Source organism: Cryptomeria japonica, chromosome 3, assembly GCF_030272615.1.
Source record: "Cryptomeria japonica chromosome 3, Sugi_1.0, whole genome shotgun sequence".
NCBI lineage: Eukaryota > Viridiplantae > Streptophyta > Pinopsida > Cupressales > Cupressaceae > Cryptomeria > Cryptomeria japonica.
Genome location: NC_081407.1, coordinates 948,295,738 through 948,316,029, shown reverse-complemented (window position 1 = coordinate 948,316,029; position 20,292 = coordinate 948,295,738). Strand labels below are relative to the sequence as shown.

The following is a 20,292-nucleotide window of genomic DNA, read 5'->3' as shown; positions in this document are numbered from 1 at the left end:
GCTCACAGAGCTGAGGAAGGACTTCTACAAAAGGAAGATAAGTTTTGAGGGCTTGTTTGGTAGATATCTGATCCATAAAGGATCACAAAAATCAAAATTTATCAGAGGAATCACTTTCAATGGTCATAAATCTCAGAAATGATCAGAAAAACATGGTCGATGAAATCACCATAGCAATTTCATTATTGTCCCAGCAGTTTATTAATCACCCTGGCAATTTCATAAGCACCAGCTGTCTGGAGCTGACAGTTCCGTCTCAATGCCAACAGGTGGAATTTGAAGTTCACATTTCAACATTTCTCCTTCCAATTCAACTTTTCCGACCTCCTAGTGCACAAGGAGGTCATCCCAGAACTTATTTATGGACAAAAGGGAATTGGATTGTACCAGGGGAGATAGATTTGAATAATGTAGAACAGTGAGAGTTAGAGTTCCATTTGTAATTCACGCTATAAACTTAACAATATGTATGTAACTATTGTGACCATTTCACAACATCGCCCCATCAAAATGGGGACCCCTCCTCTTATCTTTAGGTCTTGCATTCTCTTTGTCCTGCTTCTCTCTGCTTGTCAGATGGTCTGAGTGAGTCAGTGATGGCCTAGGTTAGGTAAATTGGGGTTTCCTTTGAGGAGCCTACCTCATAATTGTCCCTAGGGTTAGTTTTAGGGCCAGGTCTGGCCTAAGAATAGGGAAGTCATAGTTCTATGCCTAGAGTCTTGATGTGAATTTTAGCAAGACCTAGCCTTTGAGGGTCGAGGAACGGATACTTTGTAAAGGATGTCTTGAGAGTTTGAGTCTGGATGAGTCAAGGATATGGGTCAAGTTGTAGGTTGCTAGGCTAGAGTGTTGTTAAGGGTCTCCTGTGGAGTTTGAGTTGATGAGTTGAAGCAATGATCAAAGTGTAGGCACGAAGGATGAAGGCTAGTAAGGGCAAGTTGATTGAAAGATTAAATCCGCTCCTGCCCCTTTCAAAGGTACAGGAGCGAATTCCTCAAGAAAGAGATCATTGCCTTAATTTGAATGAATTCTTGCACTTCAGGACCGTGTTTGATGCAAACTTAACTCATTCCCACTATGGAGGAGCAAGGCCATGAGAGCTAGACTTGAAAATTTGAGGGAGAATTGAGAATTTGAACTTAAATGCCAAATTCGCTCCTGACCCTTCCAAAGGTACAGGAGCGAATTTCCCTAAGACCCCTATTCTTGCTTCCCATTTGGATCAAACTTGTGTCTCTAGGCTTGGATTAGTAAGAAATCAGCTAGAGCTTGCCCTTAAGAGAATTTGAACAAGCTTGAACTTAGGAATTTGGAGGAAAAGTTAAGAATTTGAGCCCTAAAGCTAAATTCGCTCCTAACCCTTCCAAAGGTACAGGAGCGAATTCCTTAGAATCCTCCCTTACACCTAGTTTGGACCATAAACCTTGCTCCCATGGCAATTGGAAGAAGCTTAATGACTTAAAGTGAATTGAGACCTAGTTGAATGCCCTTGGACATTGAAAGAGTTAGGAATTTTACCAAGATTGCCAAATTTGCTCCTGACCCTTCCAAAGGGACAGGAGCGAATTTCCTTAGATCCCCTCTCTTAGACCTAACTTAGATCAAAAACCTTGCTCTTACGCCTTGATTGAATGAAGATTGATCTATCCATGCCTTTGGGGTAAGTTGCAATAAGATTGGATGAGGAAATTGAGCTATGAAGCCAAATTCGCTCCTGACCCTTCCAAAGGGACAGGAGCGAATTCTCCTAGAAACACTCTCTAGGTCTTATCTTGGACCACTACCTTTTCTTCCCAGTCACGATTGAGGAGAGGGCGATCTATCTAGGCCTTGTGAATGAGTTGAAACAAGTTTGAACATCAAAACATGAGGAATTTGAGCCAAGAAGCAAAATTCGCTTCTGACCCTTCCAAGGGTACAGGAGTGAACTTTCTAAGTACCTTGTACCTGTCTAAGGCACATGAGCGAAATTGTCAAGACTTGTCTTTAATCCATCTTTTGAGCAAGGGAACCCCTAATGATGACTTCTTAGCATGATCTTAGGCCAAGGCAACTTAGATTAGGATGAAGATTGAGTGTTTGAGTGAGGTCCAAGCTATATCCCTCAAATTCGCTCCTGACCCTTCCAAGGGTACAGGAGCGAAATCCTCAAAAGGCCTTAATTGCTCACTCAAACAATTAAATGGATCCTATCATGAGCTAGGTTGAGGGCGAATGGACTTGATCGAGGTGGAAAAAGGACCCAAAAGCTAAGTTTAAGAGCAAAGTTGAAGAAATATGAAGTGTTTGAATCAAAAAGAAGAACTTCACTCCTGACCCTTCCAAAGGTACAGAAGCGAAATCCTTTAAGGGACCCCTTATTTCACCAAGGTACTAAAAGGATCTTGTTTTGAGCAAGGTTAAAGTGCAAATTGACTTGAGTGCAATGAGGAGTGAAGTAAAAAATCAAGTCTAAGGCATAGTTGAGTGAAATAAAGTATGAATTGAGCCTAGAGGATGAAATTCGCTCCTGACCCTCTCTAAGGTACATGAGCGAAATTCTTAAGGGGCCTTGAATCTTGCCTTAGTGAGTGGGCGAACTCATTCCTAAGCAATTCGTGGGAGAAAATGACTTGTCTATGCCTAGAGGGAATACAATTATGAAGTCTAAAGCCTTGGAGAATGAGTGATGATGAGAGAAGTAAGTGAAATTGCCTAGTGCACTCCTGACCCTTCCTAAGGTACATGAGCAACCTTGTGATAGAGGCATGTACCTCTTGAAGGTACAAGAGAGAAATCGTGACAAGTGCTTTGTGATAAAACCGAGAGGATTAAAAAAAAAAAGCTAAAGCAATGCAAAGTCGGCCTATAAGCATTAATGCATTAACAAATCGATTTCACCCTTTTGGCGCCAAAAGCAATTTTGAAATTTTAATGAGAAAGTCGGCCAACCTAAAAGGAAATGCAATTAATTTTATTTATTATAACAAGTCGGCTTTGGTGCAAAGCCCATGAAGGCACCTATAAAGGAGGGTCGATCCTTGATCACTCATCATTCATTCAAACATATTTTCTTTAAGGCGAATTTAAGAGCAGACTAAAGGGGCGATTCTCAGCAGGTGGAAGGCGAATTCCAGATTTGACAAGTGCAAAAGGCGAAATTTTATCTATTGATCCAGTGATAAAGGCGAATTCCAAAGGCATGATAATGTTATTTACTAGACATATTCCAAGCCTATACCTGGTGCAATAAAAGCAGATTAGTGAGTCAAATCTTTCAGCAGTGAAGAAACAAATTCAGATTTGAGAGGGCGAATTTAGAGAATACTGATCCTTCTAAGGAGACTCTAACATGTTTAAGGTGCAGGTCTGAGACAGCTATCTTGTGAAAGCATCGCTGGGAAGGGACGTGAATTCAGCAGCAACTCACTATTTACCCATCTTTTTCAGGTTACTATCTTTAAAATCAGGATTAAGGTATGTGCAATTTGATTTATTTGAAGGAGTTTAAATGAAGATCTGATTTAGTTCAATAACAAATATTTTTTTGTAAAGTCAGGTCTCTATGGTTTAGCTTGATTCATTTATGATGTCAATTTGAAAATTTGTAATTTTAAAGTTTATTCTTTTGACTTTCAAATTGAAGTTCATAGTATAGGCATAGTTGCTATTTTAAGGTCTTGAATTGATCATCGTTGTGATCTATCCCTTTAAAACTCTAACTTGAGCTCTCTATAAAGGTGATAAATGGCGGCCCCCAAGGCGAGCAGATCCACTACTCGACAAGCCCTAATCAAAGAAGATCAAAGGAGTGGAGACTTGGAGACGAGGATTACATCCAAGTGGAGCAACGTCGGAGACACCAACCTAGGAAACTTCAATGTGAAGAAGTTTCGTGAAGCACCCTATATCGGCAAGCCATCACCCATAGCCAAGAGGATAATTGAGAGTGGAATCATCAAAGCAGCAGGTTTCCCTCCCGCGGTCAGGTGTCATGAGCTAATGATCGAATGTGCCAAGCACTATGATTCGCATTCAAGGACAATTGTGGCCAAGGATGGGACTGTCCTCACCTATCTATCGGAGGGAGCTATAAGTGAAGCTTTTCATCTTCTTGAGCAGAGGGATATGATCTACAAGAGCCTAGAAGGAGCCAAGTCTGTCTATGAAGATGATCCCGATACTTGTCTAAGTTTCATCAATAAGAATTGGTTGCTCAAGAGTAGGGCTCGCTTGAATAAGATACCCAATGTACCTCATAGAATTGATTTCCAAGAAAAATTCAGAGATTTGATAGCCATGCTTAATCGAGTTGTAGGTGCCTCTCAAGCCTTCTTTTTCGACGGGTGGATGTTTTTCTTTATACAAGTGATCATACAAGGGAAAGGGACGTTCAACTGGGCCAGGATTATCAGTAATAACCTAGATGTGCAATTGAGGAGGTTAGTTCCTACTAAGTCATTCCACATGAGCTCATATGTTATATATTCTTTAGCCAGAAGCTATGAGTATGCGGGATTACCACACAGAGGCATTGTTGGGAGAGGGCTCGGAGAGATAAGAGTATGTGATTCCTATGCTCAATTACATCATCCACCTAAGAAGTACTACAAGATAATCAATGATACTTTCACTATGCATATCACTCGAACACTACAAGGGGGAATTCATCAACGACTGTCTCCAGAAGCACAAGAGCTTGTAAGAAACACGATGTGTGGTTCATTCAATATCCTAAATTTACCTACATAAGAATTCATGGATGTCCCTCACCTCCTTATGTGTTGCCAAGATATCCTACGGATAGGATAGTACTACTTGAGGTGACTCAACAGTTGGCAGCGTGTGCTAAGGCATCGAGGCATAAGCATGGGAATGGTATCCCTATACCTATTTCACTTGAAAATTCAATTGAAGTTTGTCCTAACTATCAAGCAGCTGAAGATGCAGAAAAGGAGCTATCTCTCTACTCGTTCACATCTTTGGCTTTGAGAGATAATTTTGATCCTTATGGTTATGTGGAGGAAACTACCGGGAAGAAGTACAAGCATGTATTTCAGGTAGAAGACTTTTGGATGAATGTTCAGAATGATGTAGAGGTAAAGAAAAAGATGCACTCTCGATTATCCCTCGATCTCATCAAGAAATGTAAGATCTATAGAGTGGCAAATCAGGCACAAGATAGTGGCAAATATCTTCAATCTTCCTATGAAAAAGAAGACAAAGAAATGAAGATCAACTGGGATGAACAAGAGGTCGCGGACTTAAGAGCATTGATGGATCCAATTTTAAGTTGCACTCGCAGATGGGTGGATGTCCAGCATCAAAAGTTGAAGGAACAAAACATGGCTATGACATTCAGCTTGGAAACAAGAATGGAAGAAGGAGAAGCGAGTGTAAGTGAGAACACTTCTCATTCCAAAGGATCGAAGAGAAAAGAAGGACCTGAAAAGAGAGAATCGTCCAAGAAGAAACAAAAGGTGAATCCCGATCATCCCTCTAGTGCTTCTTCTAGACATGAAAAGGAGACAGGTCAAGATGAGGATCGAAGGGAGAAAGAATATGAGATAGATGAATCTATGGAGTCCACAGTACAGAATGATAAACAAGACAAAGGAAGGACACTTCAACAATCATCAGGTCAGTCTCTTCCTCTCAAGATTGGTGTTAATGAGCAACAAGAAGAAAGAAATGATGATGAAGCTACATCTCCTTTTAAAGGCAAGCAGGCATTGCCCGAGGAAATGCGAGTAAAAGAAGGGAAATCTTCCATTCTAGATTGGCTCAAAGACAGACTTACAAGAGAAGTTGTAGTTAAAGAAGAGGAGCAAGTATTTGATTTGGAAAGTCTTCTAAGCAAGTCTCAAGAAGAGATTGAAAAGAGGAAAGCTACAAAGATATCTAAGGTAATAAGAGATGATACAGGCTCCAAAAAGATGCAGATAGCTACGCCAGCAGTGGACAAGTATGATGATGAGATCATGGCAAAAGAATATGATTTGGAGACTTTTGATCTTGGTCCACTTACCTCCGAGCAAGCCATGGAAGATGCGACTGATTCAGTGGGGTAGTCAATGATAAGCTAAAGGAAGAAATAGAAAAGAATAAAAGGTTGGAAAAGGAGATTAATGCTTGGAGAAATTATTTTAGCCAGCTTAATGAGCCATTGAGGCGACAGGATCCAGAAGTCTTACCTTTGTAGGCACTCTCTCTTGAGTCAATGAATCAAATGGAAAAGATGAAGAACTCGGCTCAACTCATGCATGCATGGATTGATAGATCTTACACGATAGCCAAGGAATTCGTAGGAGATATGATGAAGATACTACACAAAGCCATCCGAGTTCTTGAGATAGTTCATGGTCTTGGTGTAACCATCGATGCATTCACTCATACTAGGGACGTCACTATCCCAGTACTACAAGTAATAAGAAGGACATCAAGACAGGTTTTAGCACGAGAAAGAATTGTTGATGGTGGAACTCATAATTTCCTACAATGGTCAACTTTGCTCCAAATGAAGGAGGTTCTATTCAAGGACATCAATAGCAGGTGCAGCCAAGTCGAGGACACTATCCATCCTATTCAAGACAAGGTGTTTGATGTACTATGTGTGATCCTTGATAGGAGGATAGAGATTGAGACAGATGTAGATATCCAAGAGTTGGAGGACAGAATCAAGGTCATCTTTTGTAGAGAGGACAACATGATCACAAAAGAGCAGCGAGATTAGATGTATGCTACTGTGTTCCTGATTGATAGAACAAAAGAACTGGAGCACGGATGGGAGATGACTCTTCTTGCGGCCTTTGATGAGGTCCTTCACTTGGAGGAGCGAATGAAAAATCTACTTGAGATTCCCATTGCAGAGATTGAAGGGATTACGTCCAGATTCATTGAATATGCCAAGAAGGAACAAGGAAAAGGGAACAAAATTCTAGATGAAAAGTTGTTATGAGATGATGTGGCAATTCAATCCCTATTGGATAATGTTTCCTCGTTATTCGTGCCAATTTCTATTGGCTATGTTATGATAATGTTTATCCAAATAGGGTTATTTTTGTAACAAACCCTAATTAGGGTTTAGGTGTCAAAATCTCAGCCCTTGATCTTCTTTAAATCTGGGCCATTCATTGTATTTGAGAATGCTATATAAGCTCCCACTCATTTCATATGGGGATATATATATATATATAGCAGAGAGAAGAAGAATAGTTATTCATAGAGAGTACAAATTTGGTGAAGAGAGAAAGTTGAACAATTGTTGTTATATTTTGCTAGGAGATTAATAAAACATTGAAGTTATGGTGTTTTATTGCAATCTTTGTGGCTTCTTACATGGTTGTTCATCTTCTTGAATCACTTTATTGAGGATAGTATTTAGATGTTAGAGATAGATTGGGTGATAAATGATGTGCTTGATTTTTGGTGAAGCTCATAGTCCAAACCACTAGCCTCTTACTAATTGTAATTGCGCCTTTTGTGGTCAACTGAAGATATTGAAATTGTTTAAAGTTCAATCACTACGTGAGTGTTGATATGCACCCTATTGATGGTATCTATGTTCATGAATGATTTGAAAATCTTTGAATTCCCTTAGAAGATCGCACCGATTCCAGTAGAGTTGTTGTTTTATGGCAATACTGAAATTGGTAGAGTTTCACTAAGATTGCCCTCCATTTAGTCATTCATAGGCCTAGTTTAGCATAATCCTCCCTAACCCCCTATCTTTTGTCTTTTTTTTGAAGCATCGATTAGTATTGGGAAAATCTTGTTCCTCATTGGTCAAGTAGTTGCAAAAACCAACTTTCATTGAAAGTACGTAAGGCCCCCTTGATGAAACAGCAAACATAACAAATGTTGGTGCTTATCCACACGTAGAGAACCTACATACCAGAACCTTGGAGTTACCTCGATTGATCCTTAGGCGAAATCTTCAACATTCAAGGAAACTTTGTTCAAGAGAGGATATGATGCCTATGGGTATTTTATTATGTGTTTGATCGTGTATAGAAGACACATCAACAGTAACCAAGTGAAGTAAGGGTAAGATTGTATTCCACGCCATTTTACAGCTCATCGTATTTGTCTAGCTTCTAATGATATTTTGGTAACAATGATCGATTGTCACCATCAAGCTGGTTTCTCCCCTTTGAGAATTTTCTAAGGTAAAAATTATGTGTTTATTTCTCTTTGATAACTTTCTTTCTTTCTAACTCTCATTTAAATTGATGAGATTATAGACCAATATCACTGTGAAACTTATCTTCGGAAAGACTTCTGAGACATCTATAGAGCAAAGAAATTGTATAAGCAATACACTAGGCCATGATTCTCAAACAGCATAACACGTCCGAACGTAGCAATGACATGTACTCCAGGTGTAGTAGATTGGGAGGGTTTAAATAACCCTGAGCTGGTTCATAAAGTCACTACGGGTGCTAAAATTGAACATTATATAAGTTAGATGGAAGATATCTATTAGTGCAAGCTCAAAGGGGGATCTCATGTGCCAAATTGGCCTCTGGGAAGGCTGACCTAATTAACAACTCCGTCTTCCATATTCTTGATTCCGAAGTTGTATTTAAAAGAGTCCATATGCATATGTATATGTACTCAGGTATGTACATGTATATAGCATTTTCCCCCTGGGTCGAAATGGCTTCTCCATCCCAGTATCCATATCTAAAGTCTTTAATTTTAATGCCTCAAATAGTACTGCTTTGAACTATCACATCCTAAAGAAAGAGCAAAATTTATAAATTTTATTGCTGATTCAATAGCTCCCTTTGAAGTCCAATGAGATGAACCTCAGCGGGAACTCACCTCCATAGAAAAGGAATTTTTTAGATATTTCAATAAGAATAGAGCCCAAAAATTGATGAAGCGCGTCTTCCTTGTGTAAATTATTTCACTAAACGTCTTACCAATCAAAAATATGTTTCTAATGTTCATTTAAAAAAACTTACTAGGCAACGAGTTCGAATCTCTGGCAATCGATTCCGAATTACCATCTTCTGAGACCCCCTTTATTTCTTCTAAAGCCCGAATATCATCGCTAGAACCCAGTGCTGGCCTTGCATGCTTATATTTGACAGAAATTTTGTCATGTAAATGACAGCTGTTTCCTGCTGCGTTTCTGCGCACCTTCACTTGTGTAACGTTGGATTTGAATACGGGAAAACAAATGCTTGAATTTAATTCCAAAGATGGATTATGGGTGTACGTTCCAGACAAACACAATGTAGCCATTTTTTAAACTAGCTTCTCTGCAATCATTACCGTCTTCTAAAGTTTTTAAAATTGGAAAAACCCAACAGGCAGTTACAAATTACAGAAAAAACAACCGTGCTTGCACATGCAGAGCACAATCAAACAGAGAAAAGAACTGAAATCGCTGATCAAGCGAGACAGAAAAGAAGAACAGATATAACTGATCAATAATAACAGCAGAGTAGCTGTGTAACTAGGCACGACCGAGAGAAAAGAGCCTGAAAAAGGGCTTTGAAAGTTATGCTGCTTGAGAATACAATTTACAACCGGAAGGTTAAAACAACAAGTTAGGTTAAATTTGTATACATCCGACAATGATAAATTTTTCTTCCCCTCCACCAAGGACGTTGGCCAATTTCCTTCTTCTGGTTGGTTACGAAATACCCCACCATTGAAATAAAACACAAACGATTTCCCTTTTGTGAGGGAAGACTTGGTGTTCTATGTTGGAAATGTAAACCTCCACTCAAAGTCCCGATTTGTCTGCGGAGAGACGCGTTTGTTTTGCTTTTTTTTTATTTAAAAGACCAATGGAGAGATTTAAATAATATAAACTGTTCTTTAATTTCAATGGTTGATATGAGATAACTTGTACTAGATCACTGCTAAATTTAGAAGACCGTTTTTTATTTACAGATTTGTTTTTTTTTCTCAAATCGGAGTGTTTTCGTAGAATTCAAAGATTTCCGATCGTACATGTCGTCTAGTGTATACGTATAATGCTCCTTATCTGAGATTTCATGTTTGCGTTGAAGCTTTTGTCTTTGTGTAGATTTAAGTGCTGGAGTAGGCCTAGAGAACATACCACTTGCATGATATTGGTGGTTTGCTATAAGACAATTTACAATTTATTATATCAAGTGTTTGAGATGCATAAGCGGCAAATATATCTATCATAGTTGTTTTTAGATTAGGTTATATAAAAGTTTTTTTTATCAACATTTCAAATTATATTTTGTAATTCATCTTATGTTCTCTTTTGTTCTCTTTTAACTTCATGATGGATCATTAGTGTGATCTGAAATGTTGATGGAGAACAAAACTTCTAAGCAATCTAATCTAAAAACAACATGCCCAAAACTATAGATTGTGGAAATTTGATATCATTGAGATCTAATGGCATTAAACTCAATAATTTGGAAAGCTTACTATGAAATACCAGTATCATTGACATCATGATAAGCTACATATATATACTAATGACAATATGATAATATAAAAAAGAGGTCACACAAAATAAGAGATGTTTGTGGATCAAGATGTGCTAATATCCAATGCGTGTGGAAATAGAGTATACTCTTAAGATAGGGCAACATCTTATAAATCACCATAACGAAGAAGTCACTCCATGCTATATTGCAAGAGATCTCAAATACATTATCATGTTCTTCCTATTGAACCCAAGGCAAGACTGTGAGAGGGGGGGTGAATCGGTCTCAAACATAAATTAATGCAACACACAAACAATTAATCAACAACATATATCCAACACATGAACACCAAAATTTTCTACATGGAAAACCCAAATAGGGAAAAACCACGGTGAGTAACTACCCACAAAAATATATCCACTATGTATATCAAATTACAATGAAAAGAGCTCATTGCTCTAGACTTGCAAACCAAGGCTAACTGCTCTTGCGGTAAGATACAAAAGAGGACTTACAAACCTGAAGCTAACTACAATAGGGCAAGATACAAAAATGATTTGAAAAGAAGGATCTCCTAATCATGAAGTTGTCCTTGAACTCTGCATCAAGCGACCAATATTAACACACACAACTCAGACCTCAACTGCTAACACTCTATCTCATATCTTTGTCACGGTCTTAGCATAGTTTGCATATCATTTGAACACAACTCTTCTTCTTTGCTCTTCACCGAACCTCACTGACTATATTCACATCATACATCTACACTCCACACCTCATCTCATACACTCAACTCAATCACATTCATCCTTAGATACAAGATAGATCATCAAAGCTTGAACCAAGTCAGCCTAAACCAAAATAAACCTTGCAGACCAAAAACACACATGTTGATCCACTCCAGGAGAAAGAGGGGACCAAAACACATCTTCCAAAGATCAATCCATTGATCCACAATCACTAGAACATAACTACCAGCATACCAACATGTTACGCATCCATAAAAGCAATTAATGGTCAAAACATATCCTCCAAAGCAATTATCTCGAATTTGGATCTCCACACGCTACGGTGAGACCTAATAACACATCAAGCAATCTTCCACAAATCATATCTGAACCTAAGGATAGGTTTAACATAGAATATCACAACCAGCAATGAATAATGTCACAACAACCGGAGAATGCAACGATACTTCCAGACCATAGAACTATCATGTCCGCTATACCAATACTATATCCAAAGAAGATAACAATAACAAACAACATTAGCAACACTTTCCGGACTTGAAAACTTCCGAAACAAATAATAGAACAATTGCAACACCAACACAACAAGTATCTCTGCACCACAAACATTCCGGACCAACACCAATCCGGAATAACAAGTTTGACATCAATGACAACCACAGCAACACATACTTCCAACACTTCCTATATCCTTATAATGATATTCACTTTGTTTATAGAGACCTCCTCCTAATAACATAATGGAGGGGCAAACTATTAAACTCGTGTAGATATACTCATTATCTAGTACAATTAAATACATGGGTTGTCCACATGACCTAATATAACTAAAGGATGTGTGCCACATGTTAGAAATTCTATCATCCTATATATATTTTAATATCATAACCCAAATTAAATAACATCACATGGTTTGTAGTGCTAGAGTTCACCTTCCATTTGTGTGTGACATTTTAAAATGACAAATAATATATTGCATGTCCTCTCCATAAAGTTGACAAGCGCTAAACAATATAGAGAATATCATTTTCAAATTGAGTATTTTTCTCTTATCAAACCTCGCCCCTGTTATCAATGAAACTATAACAAGACATCCCATAGATGCTCACAAGAAGAATTTGACAAGAAATCGCACCAAGCATTGACCTTGATAAACTTGTATATTAATGGCACATTGATAGAAAATGTGCAAAATGCAATAATACTAAAGGAATCTTGGGATGCAATCACCACAAGAATGAGGTGAGAATAAACATGTTCAAAAATTTGTTATATAATATAAGAGTTGATGAATCAATAACTGAGCATCTCTCAAAGCTCAGGGATATTTTAAATTCACATTGATGCAAACAAAAACATTGTTTATAACGATATCTATCAACCTCAATTGTTTGCCAAAGTTATTTGAGAATTCCAAGAACACACCCACACTAAATGAAAAATTTGAAATTCAACGCTTTGGAGGTTTACTATTACAACACAACAAAATCCTTGATAGAGATCATAAAGTTGAATTGGTAAATGCTTTTGCATCTAAGTTCAAGGGCAAGAAGAGTTAACGAAAAATGTGTCAAGTTGTGGATAATATTGAGTAGAAGAAGGAAAGGTTTGCTACATTGTAATCATCCTGGTCATTTTGAGCACCAATGCTTCAATAAGAAGAAAGATCCAAGTGAACATAAACACAAAAATATGATGGTTGATGTTTATATTGAAGATGATGAGATTTTTAGAATATTTTTGGTATATTTTTTCAAATACATAAAAAATAATGATGTCCAAATCATCTATTTAGGTGTTACTCACCACATGACTAGTAATGTTGATGACTTGATAAATGTAATAAAACAATCAAGAGACATTATTATATTAGGAGATGACTACCAAATACATATTCGAGGAGTTATCAATGTTCCTACGCAAGGAAAAACAAGTATTGATAATGTTTTATGTGTTCCAAAAATACAGAAGAATCTTATCTCAATCAACTAAATTATTATAAAAAATATGAAGGTCATTTTATATTCAAGATCTTGTAAGGTGCTTTATAGTAAGTAAAAAATTATATGTGATGCATATATGAAAGGAGGACTATTCTACTTGAGAGAAAAATCCTCTAAACCCTTAGTTTTGTTGTAAAACAAGGTGAAGAAAGCTTGCAATATGAACTTAACTCAAAGTTATTGCAAATTTGAAATTGAAGATTAACCATTAACAAACTAATTGCATAATCAAAACAAGAGTAGGAAAAACATTGCACATGAAACACCAAATTTATGTGAAGAAACCTTTCTAGGAAAAAACTCCACCATAGAAAGAGAGGCAAGTATATTACTAATCCGATGAAGATTACAACAACAATGCACTTCTTTGTAAACCTCTATAAAATTCGGCAACACTTCATTAGCTTGCAAACTCAACAAGAATAAATGAATAACTCTAGCTTAAGGCCCCAATTTATAGAAGTTTGTGAGGATGAAAACCATTGTCGTATCACCAAACAAAGAGCAACAAAACCACTTGGAAAACTCATGCCTACCTCCCAAAATAGCCTCTTACATTTGCTTCTTGCAGCTATCATAAGGTATCTAGCTAATTTGGGCATCCCTAGACCCAATATAGAAGTCTTTGTCATAAATGCTTGTCATAAAATTAATTATGATTGTCATAACCATCGTGTATTCTCTTAGAACTCCTGACAAGTGTCCAAGCACCTCAAAATAGAATATTACAAAAGGGGACTAGCTATTTTGTCCTTTTCTTAGAGGACAAACAATAAAAGTAACTTTGCCTTTAGGGTGATTGTACGGATCTGTGTCGCACTTTAGGCTAACAATGCCTATTCTAGGGTTCCGGCCAAACCGATTTGGCAGCCACGCAGCGCTCGCATGGCAAGGGGTTTCCGGTCGAAACCCCTTATGCTATATAAACCCAAAAATCCGCCCAATCCCCTCATTTTGCATTGAGCGACTTGGAGTTGAGCAAGAGGTCGAAAAGAATTGCAGAGATCTAGTCGGAAGCGTTTCAACGGTAAGTCCCTTTTTTTTCTTTTTTTTAAAATGTATTTATTGTATCATATTAATTTGTGTTGTTGTTTTTTTAAATAGTTTTTATTAGAAAATTAGTTTTTTGATAGCAAATTAGTTTTTTTAAATAGTTTTAAATATATATATATATTTCTTTTTTGTATTTATTGTATCATATTAGTTTAAAAAATTAGAAAATAAATACATACATGTACATAAATACACACATACATACAAATACATACACAAACATACACATAAATTCACATACATACATACATACATACATACCACTAATACATTTGGCCTAAAAGTCCGATGGAGGTTTCTGATGGAGAAGGTATATTGTGATCAAATTTGATTTTTTTTTGAAAAAATGCCCGATTTCGTTGGAATTCTGACAATAATGCAACATTTGGTTTCGACAAAGAAGGAATTGGCAATGGCATTTTGGTTTTTTTAGAAAACATTCCCGCGTTCGTTGAAATTCTGACGACCGCGTGCATTACTTCAAAAAAAAAAAAAAGACCAAGTCATTTCATAAATCCCTCATCTTCGTCCCGTCGACCTCTGCCATTACTTTGTCCCACCTCTTCCTCCCGCCTCTACCATTACAAAATCCCGCATATGTAGGGAACCAACCGTGGAATGAAGTGGTGCTGCAGGAGCAGCTATACCAGGATACCAGGCGACGAGAAACTTTCCAACTTCATGGTAGGAATTTTGTTATGTTTTTGTTTTTGTGTTTTGTTTGGAATTTTCATGTCTGGGCATTATTTAATGTACTAAGGGCATGTTTTGGGCCCATTTGTAAGTTGTTTGGCATTTTGTTAGGGGTGTATTGATTTAGGATTTAAACCGATAATGAGGGAGAACAATCCAGTGGGGTAACAAAATAGAATTAAGTGGGGTTCCCTAAGAGCCTCCCTCCCTTCAACTGAACTGTCGAGAACCTAACTTCCTCAACCGGGGGTGAACTACCTCCATCCTTTGGACCGACTTCTATCCCTCTTCCCCAAGATGGATTCCCCGGGATGGAGCGTAACAACTATGGATCGATCCTCCGACCAGAAAAAAATCAGATGGAATAGATCTTCTTCCACCATAGAATAGTAGGGGCATACAATAGTAGGGGCCCTAGCATAACCCCTCTCTCCATTTATCATTGTTCTCGCAGACATGACTGTAGAAGCGACCAATGTCCATTTAGCTAATAAACCATCGATCAATTGATCATTTTTCTCATAGACATGATTGGTGAAGTGACCGAAATCAATAAGCCTAACCTACACCGCACATTGAATGAAGGATATCCCGGAATCTGAAGCAGTGAAGGTGAGCCTCCATCTGGAACGGGGAACCCCTACAAGGAGAGGTGTTAGTTGTTCCTCACTACTTCCCTTCATCCGGCAGAGGCAACAAAGAAAGCAGCCTTGGTGATAGATCCATCTCGTGATCCTGTGGGCAACTACTACTATAGTTGTCCTTCACTGCTCTATGCTCCGATATCTACTACTACTCAAATTGAGGTGAATATGTACAAATTAAGGTGATATCCCTACTGTAGAACCGTGAGTGTAGTGACCGAGTGCTATTTTTTGTCGATGTTTTGGAAGGGAGCATAAGTGTACCGTTAGGAAGGTGGTATAAAATGGTGAAAGATGATAAGATAGGGAGGTAAGTGATGAAGGATGTAATGGTGAAAGAGTAAGTTAGGATATGTTAGGGGTTTGGAAGGTAGGAAAGTGAATGGGGGGAGATAAATTAAGGATGTGAAGGATGGAATGGGGTTAGGTAGGTGAAGTAAAAGTAAGTGTGTATGAGGTTAAGGTTTAGGATAGGATGTAGGAAAGTAGAGGAGGTTAAGATAGGGGATATGAAAGGTAGATGGAAGGTAATAATGATAGGAAGCGAGGTAAAGGTTATGAGGTGTGGGTTAGAAAATAGGGTGTAGGAAATGGAAGGAAGGGTCATATCACTTTGAGAGTTTTCACCAAGATGAGTAGCCCGAGTATGGACCTCAAATCTTACAAGCCATAAGGATCCACTTGTAGTAGAGGAGCATATACTTGCATCTTGGGAGCTTATTAGGAATTCACCTTGAATTTGGGAAATACACATAGAGGAGATAAAATATTGATCAATACACATTACCTAGCCTCATCATGCATAAATACAAGAGGTATGGACTATAGCAAGCACATATCATGAGCCAAAGGATCATATTCGAGAGTTGCTTCATCTCCAATCCTCTACATTTTTAAGATCGACAAATGGGGTTGAGGTTAAGTCTTGGTTACTTAGCTTGGACTTATGCTTTGGGTTGCATCTATATGTGAGCAACTTAAAGGCATAATTTTCAATGCAATTTTTGAGAGGACTTGATTCCACCTTGTGGTACTGGGAGGATAAAATGCACCAACTCACATTGGAAACCCTCTCCAGATACCATTTTGGAGTGCTTCAAAGTGTGTTCTATTTTAAAATATTTTTGACAGAGATGCATAGATGAGTTTCACAATTTACATAATAAGGTTTCATAGTGGCTCAACATGAGAGTTAGTTTTTGGAGTTCTTGTAGTTTGTATATTACATTCAAGACAAGTTACTTGTCAATTATTTCATTAGGGGTGGAAAGCCCAAAATTTCAGTTTTCCTACACATGGCCAATCCAAATGACTTTAGGGTTGCTATGGCAAAGTCTCTTATGGAAAAGGAGGTACATGGGAGGACACAATAGGCATTAGAGAAGTTTTTAACCAGCTATGGCAAAGTCTCTCATTTTAGGTATGAGAGACTATAGGGCTATCAAGCTAGGCCTTCTATGACTCAACAACCTTTTAGGGGAGAATCTAGTGTTTTTAGTAATTAGGATCTTCTAATTATGGTGGGGCCTAGCCAGCATAGGGTTATATGAGAGGCACATGTTATGTATATGTTAGTATCAGACAGAGAGTGCCCACAAGGTTTTAGAGTAGGTGGACACCATCCTAGGATGTCAAAGTAGATAGTTGATATGTGGGTCTTTACCCTCCCAACCACTCAACATATACCACCATGGGTCTTTACCCTCCCAAACACACAAAGGTCAAAGGAAGATTCGCTGCTGCAACACTCACTTTTTGTGACAGTCTCAAGCACTTAGGACAGTCACTCCTTTCGTGGCCATTCTTCTTCACACAACACTCTCTAACATTAATTATGATGATAGTGTACCTCCTTAAACCTTCCACCAACACCAAACTCAATACCAAACTCTTTCCCAATCTCGCTAATGGACTAATTAACTCAACTCACTGTGAAATTGTGATGGTCAATGCAAGGTTTAGGACAGTAGTAATTAGGATCTTCTAATTATTGTGGGGCCTAGCCAACATAGGGTTATATGAGATAGGGGTAAGTTCAATAGTGATTTCTCCTTCAATTCTTGATGAATGCTTCATTGCCTATTCACTTGGAATTGAATTGATTTTATAATTAAGAAATGAAATGTTTGGTCAAATGCCTCAAAGAAATGTGGTCTAATGAAATGCTATGATTGCAGGATATGCACAAACAATGTTCGTTGAAATGGATTTACAAAATTCCAACGAAATCTGATCGGTGGGTATAAATTCGAACCCTACAACGGCCAACAACCTTTACCCTCTACAACCTTTGCCAGCATTCTTCCAGTCTATGCGAAAATGAGAGCTTGACAACATTCTTTCACTTTTAGCTAGCTAAACTTTTCAAGAATTTTATCTCTAGATTTAATATTTCTTTTCTTGCATGAATCTATTAATTTTGAGATAACAGATCTTGCCTTCATGAATTGATCCTAGTTTATCCCTTTAACCCTGATTAATTTATTTAGAGTGTTTAGTTCCATTTTAATCCTTTCTTTTACAATTAAATATTATTAAAAAATTGTATTATTGTTCCAAATTTTGTGGATATTTAGGACTACAAAATTTTTACTAGACCACGCATCTTGGTACTTCTTACTTTTAGAAGCTCACTCCTCTAGTGTTTGATAAGATAGATATGAATGATTGACCTTAAACTACATGTTTTTAAAGATGAAGGTGCATTCGGGGTTTAGATGATCTTCCATGACCAAGTCAAAGGAAAGTGATATAAACCTATTTTAAAAATTATATTATCATTATACTCAAGCCATTTGGAAAATATAAAAAAATATATCCAATCTCTTAACTATTTTTTCTCAAACCTAGCATTTTGTTTGCCCATGTGAGTGCTCCATTCCTAGAACTAATAAATAGAGAGTGTATTCATGTAGATAAATGAATTAAAATCAATTTGTGATAGTAAACATTCACATAGCATGTATAATTAATTTATTTATGATTGACTTTTAAATGTAATAAATCATCTCCTATAGTTATCTCCTAAAGGTGGGGCAATTAGGTCCATATATGATGAAAATCAAAATAAATAGTTTGAAGATAATATTAGTTACCTAAAGGATATTCCACTTGATTATTTGGTATATCATAACTATTTTGACAAATTTTGAAACCATTAGAGGTACCTTTTGCTTCTGTAGATGAGGCATTCATTCATGTTGAAGTTGTGATAGCTTATTTGCCTCTTTATAGACAACAAATTATCCATATGAATTATCATATATACTTGTAACCTCCATCCCAAACCACCTATTTCACTCTTCTTCCCTTGTGTACCTCTTTTATTCTTCCATTACCTCTTTGCTTACCTAAATTCAATCCAAAACATAGTGTATATAGCATCAAAAAAATTCCATATTTGATTAATATTATCCACAACATATCGAAAAGACAAATACCACACTTACCGTGTCATCAACCAAAAATAATTTACTTACATATTCAAAGAGTTCAATAATGGAGAAACATCCATGTGGTGCTCTACACATGTCCTCAAAGGTTCAAGAAATACTTATCCTCTATTGGTCCAAACTTTAAATCACTTTCCATGCATGAAAATAATTGCAACCATACCCAATTTCCCACCCAATAGATTCTCTCAAACTAGTTTACTATCTTAACATAGGGTCAAGGAAAAGTGGGCCAAAATAGGAATCCAAGTGTCTTAAAAGCCTTCAAGACCATAGAGGTGAGGATTGAATTTCTTTCTTTAGTGGTATCTTTCTCTAGATTAATTAGTTGGGGATTCTATTAGGACCTTTTCCTAATTAAAAAATATATATAAAGATTACATCCCTAAATATTGCATTCATAATAGAATAAATTTCTGCAATATTGAGACTAAATTTATAATAGATTTATAGTGATGAATAAAGAAATATTTAAGATTCTCAAAAATTTGATGTTTTCTTTCTCCCAACCGTCATTGGATATTGGGTGATCCTTGAGGCATTATGTCAAACAGTTCATGTGCCTTATCTAAGCTTACACATTTTGCATGCATGTGTACCTGGGCAGTTGCACTACAACATCTATACTCACTAATCACATTTGGTTGGAAGTTTCTAAATCCATTTCAAACACATTTTTTGCATATCATGCAATCATAGCATTCCATTAGATCGCGTTTCTTTGATGCATCTCACCAAACAGTTCATGCGCTTTCATGTCTATACTTCCACATTTTCCAAACATGTCAAACAAAGCATTTCCAATCGTAAGCATCTGATATTAATTGCCCTTACCTTCTACTTTGATGGAAGCCCATACTCTGTTCCAAAGCTCCCATTTTGGCACAGGTAGAGAGTACGTTGGCAGATAAAACTGATCGAAATGGAAATCTATTTGTTGCATTGACTACATTGTGAGGATGCTTATGTATTTCATTGACAGCATAAAGCAAGAAAGGACATGAGAATATCTCCTCGGGGATGTATTCTATGACAATTGCGAGGTAGATGAGAGTTTCTTATGCCATTTGCTTTGTTCTATGCAGTCAAACACAGGAACACTGTTTGAATTCAAATGCTAACGGTGATTGTCTTTTTAACGGAAAAAGATGGGAAGGGACATTAAGGGAAGGAATGGGCCCATATCACACCTAAGCATTCAAAGCTTAGTGTGTGTTGTTTAAGGCTGCCCCCTTAAGACATCATAATTGATTGGCTCTTCACTCCTAAGACCTTCAAAAGTCTTTAATGGCTTC

General features: G+C 37.3%; 1 protein-coding gene across 1 annotated transcript in view; it reads right to left on the bottom strand.

Annotated features, from left to right (window-relative positions):
- LOC131038934 (arogenate dehydratase 2) overlaps positions 1-9,775 on the bottom strand; it is a 72,027-nt gene extending 62,252 nt beyond the window's left edge. The window contains exon 1 of the mRNA XM_057971543.2: positions 8,949-9,775. Within this exon, the coding sequence (XP_057827526.2) occupies positions 8,949-9,231 (283 nt within the window). The 5' untranslated portion in view covers positions 9,232-9,775. The remainder of the gene's footprint in view (positions 1-8,948) is intronic.
- Positions 9,776-20,292: the final 10,517 nt, after the last annotated feature.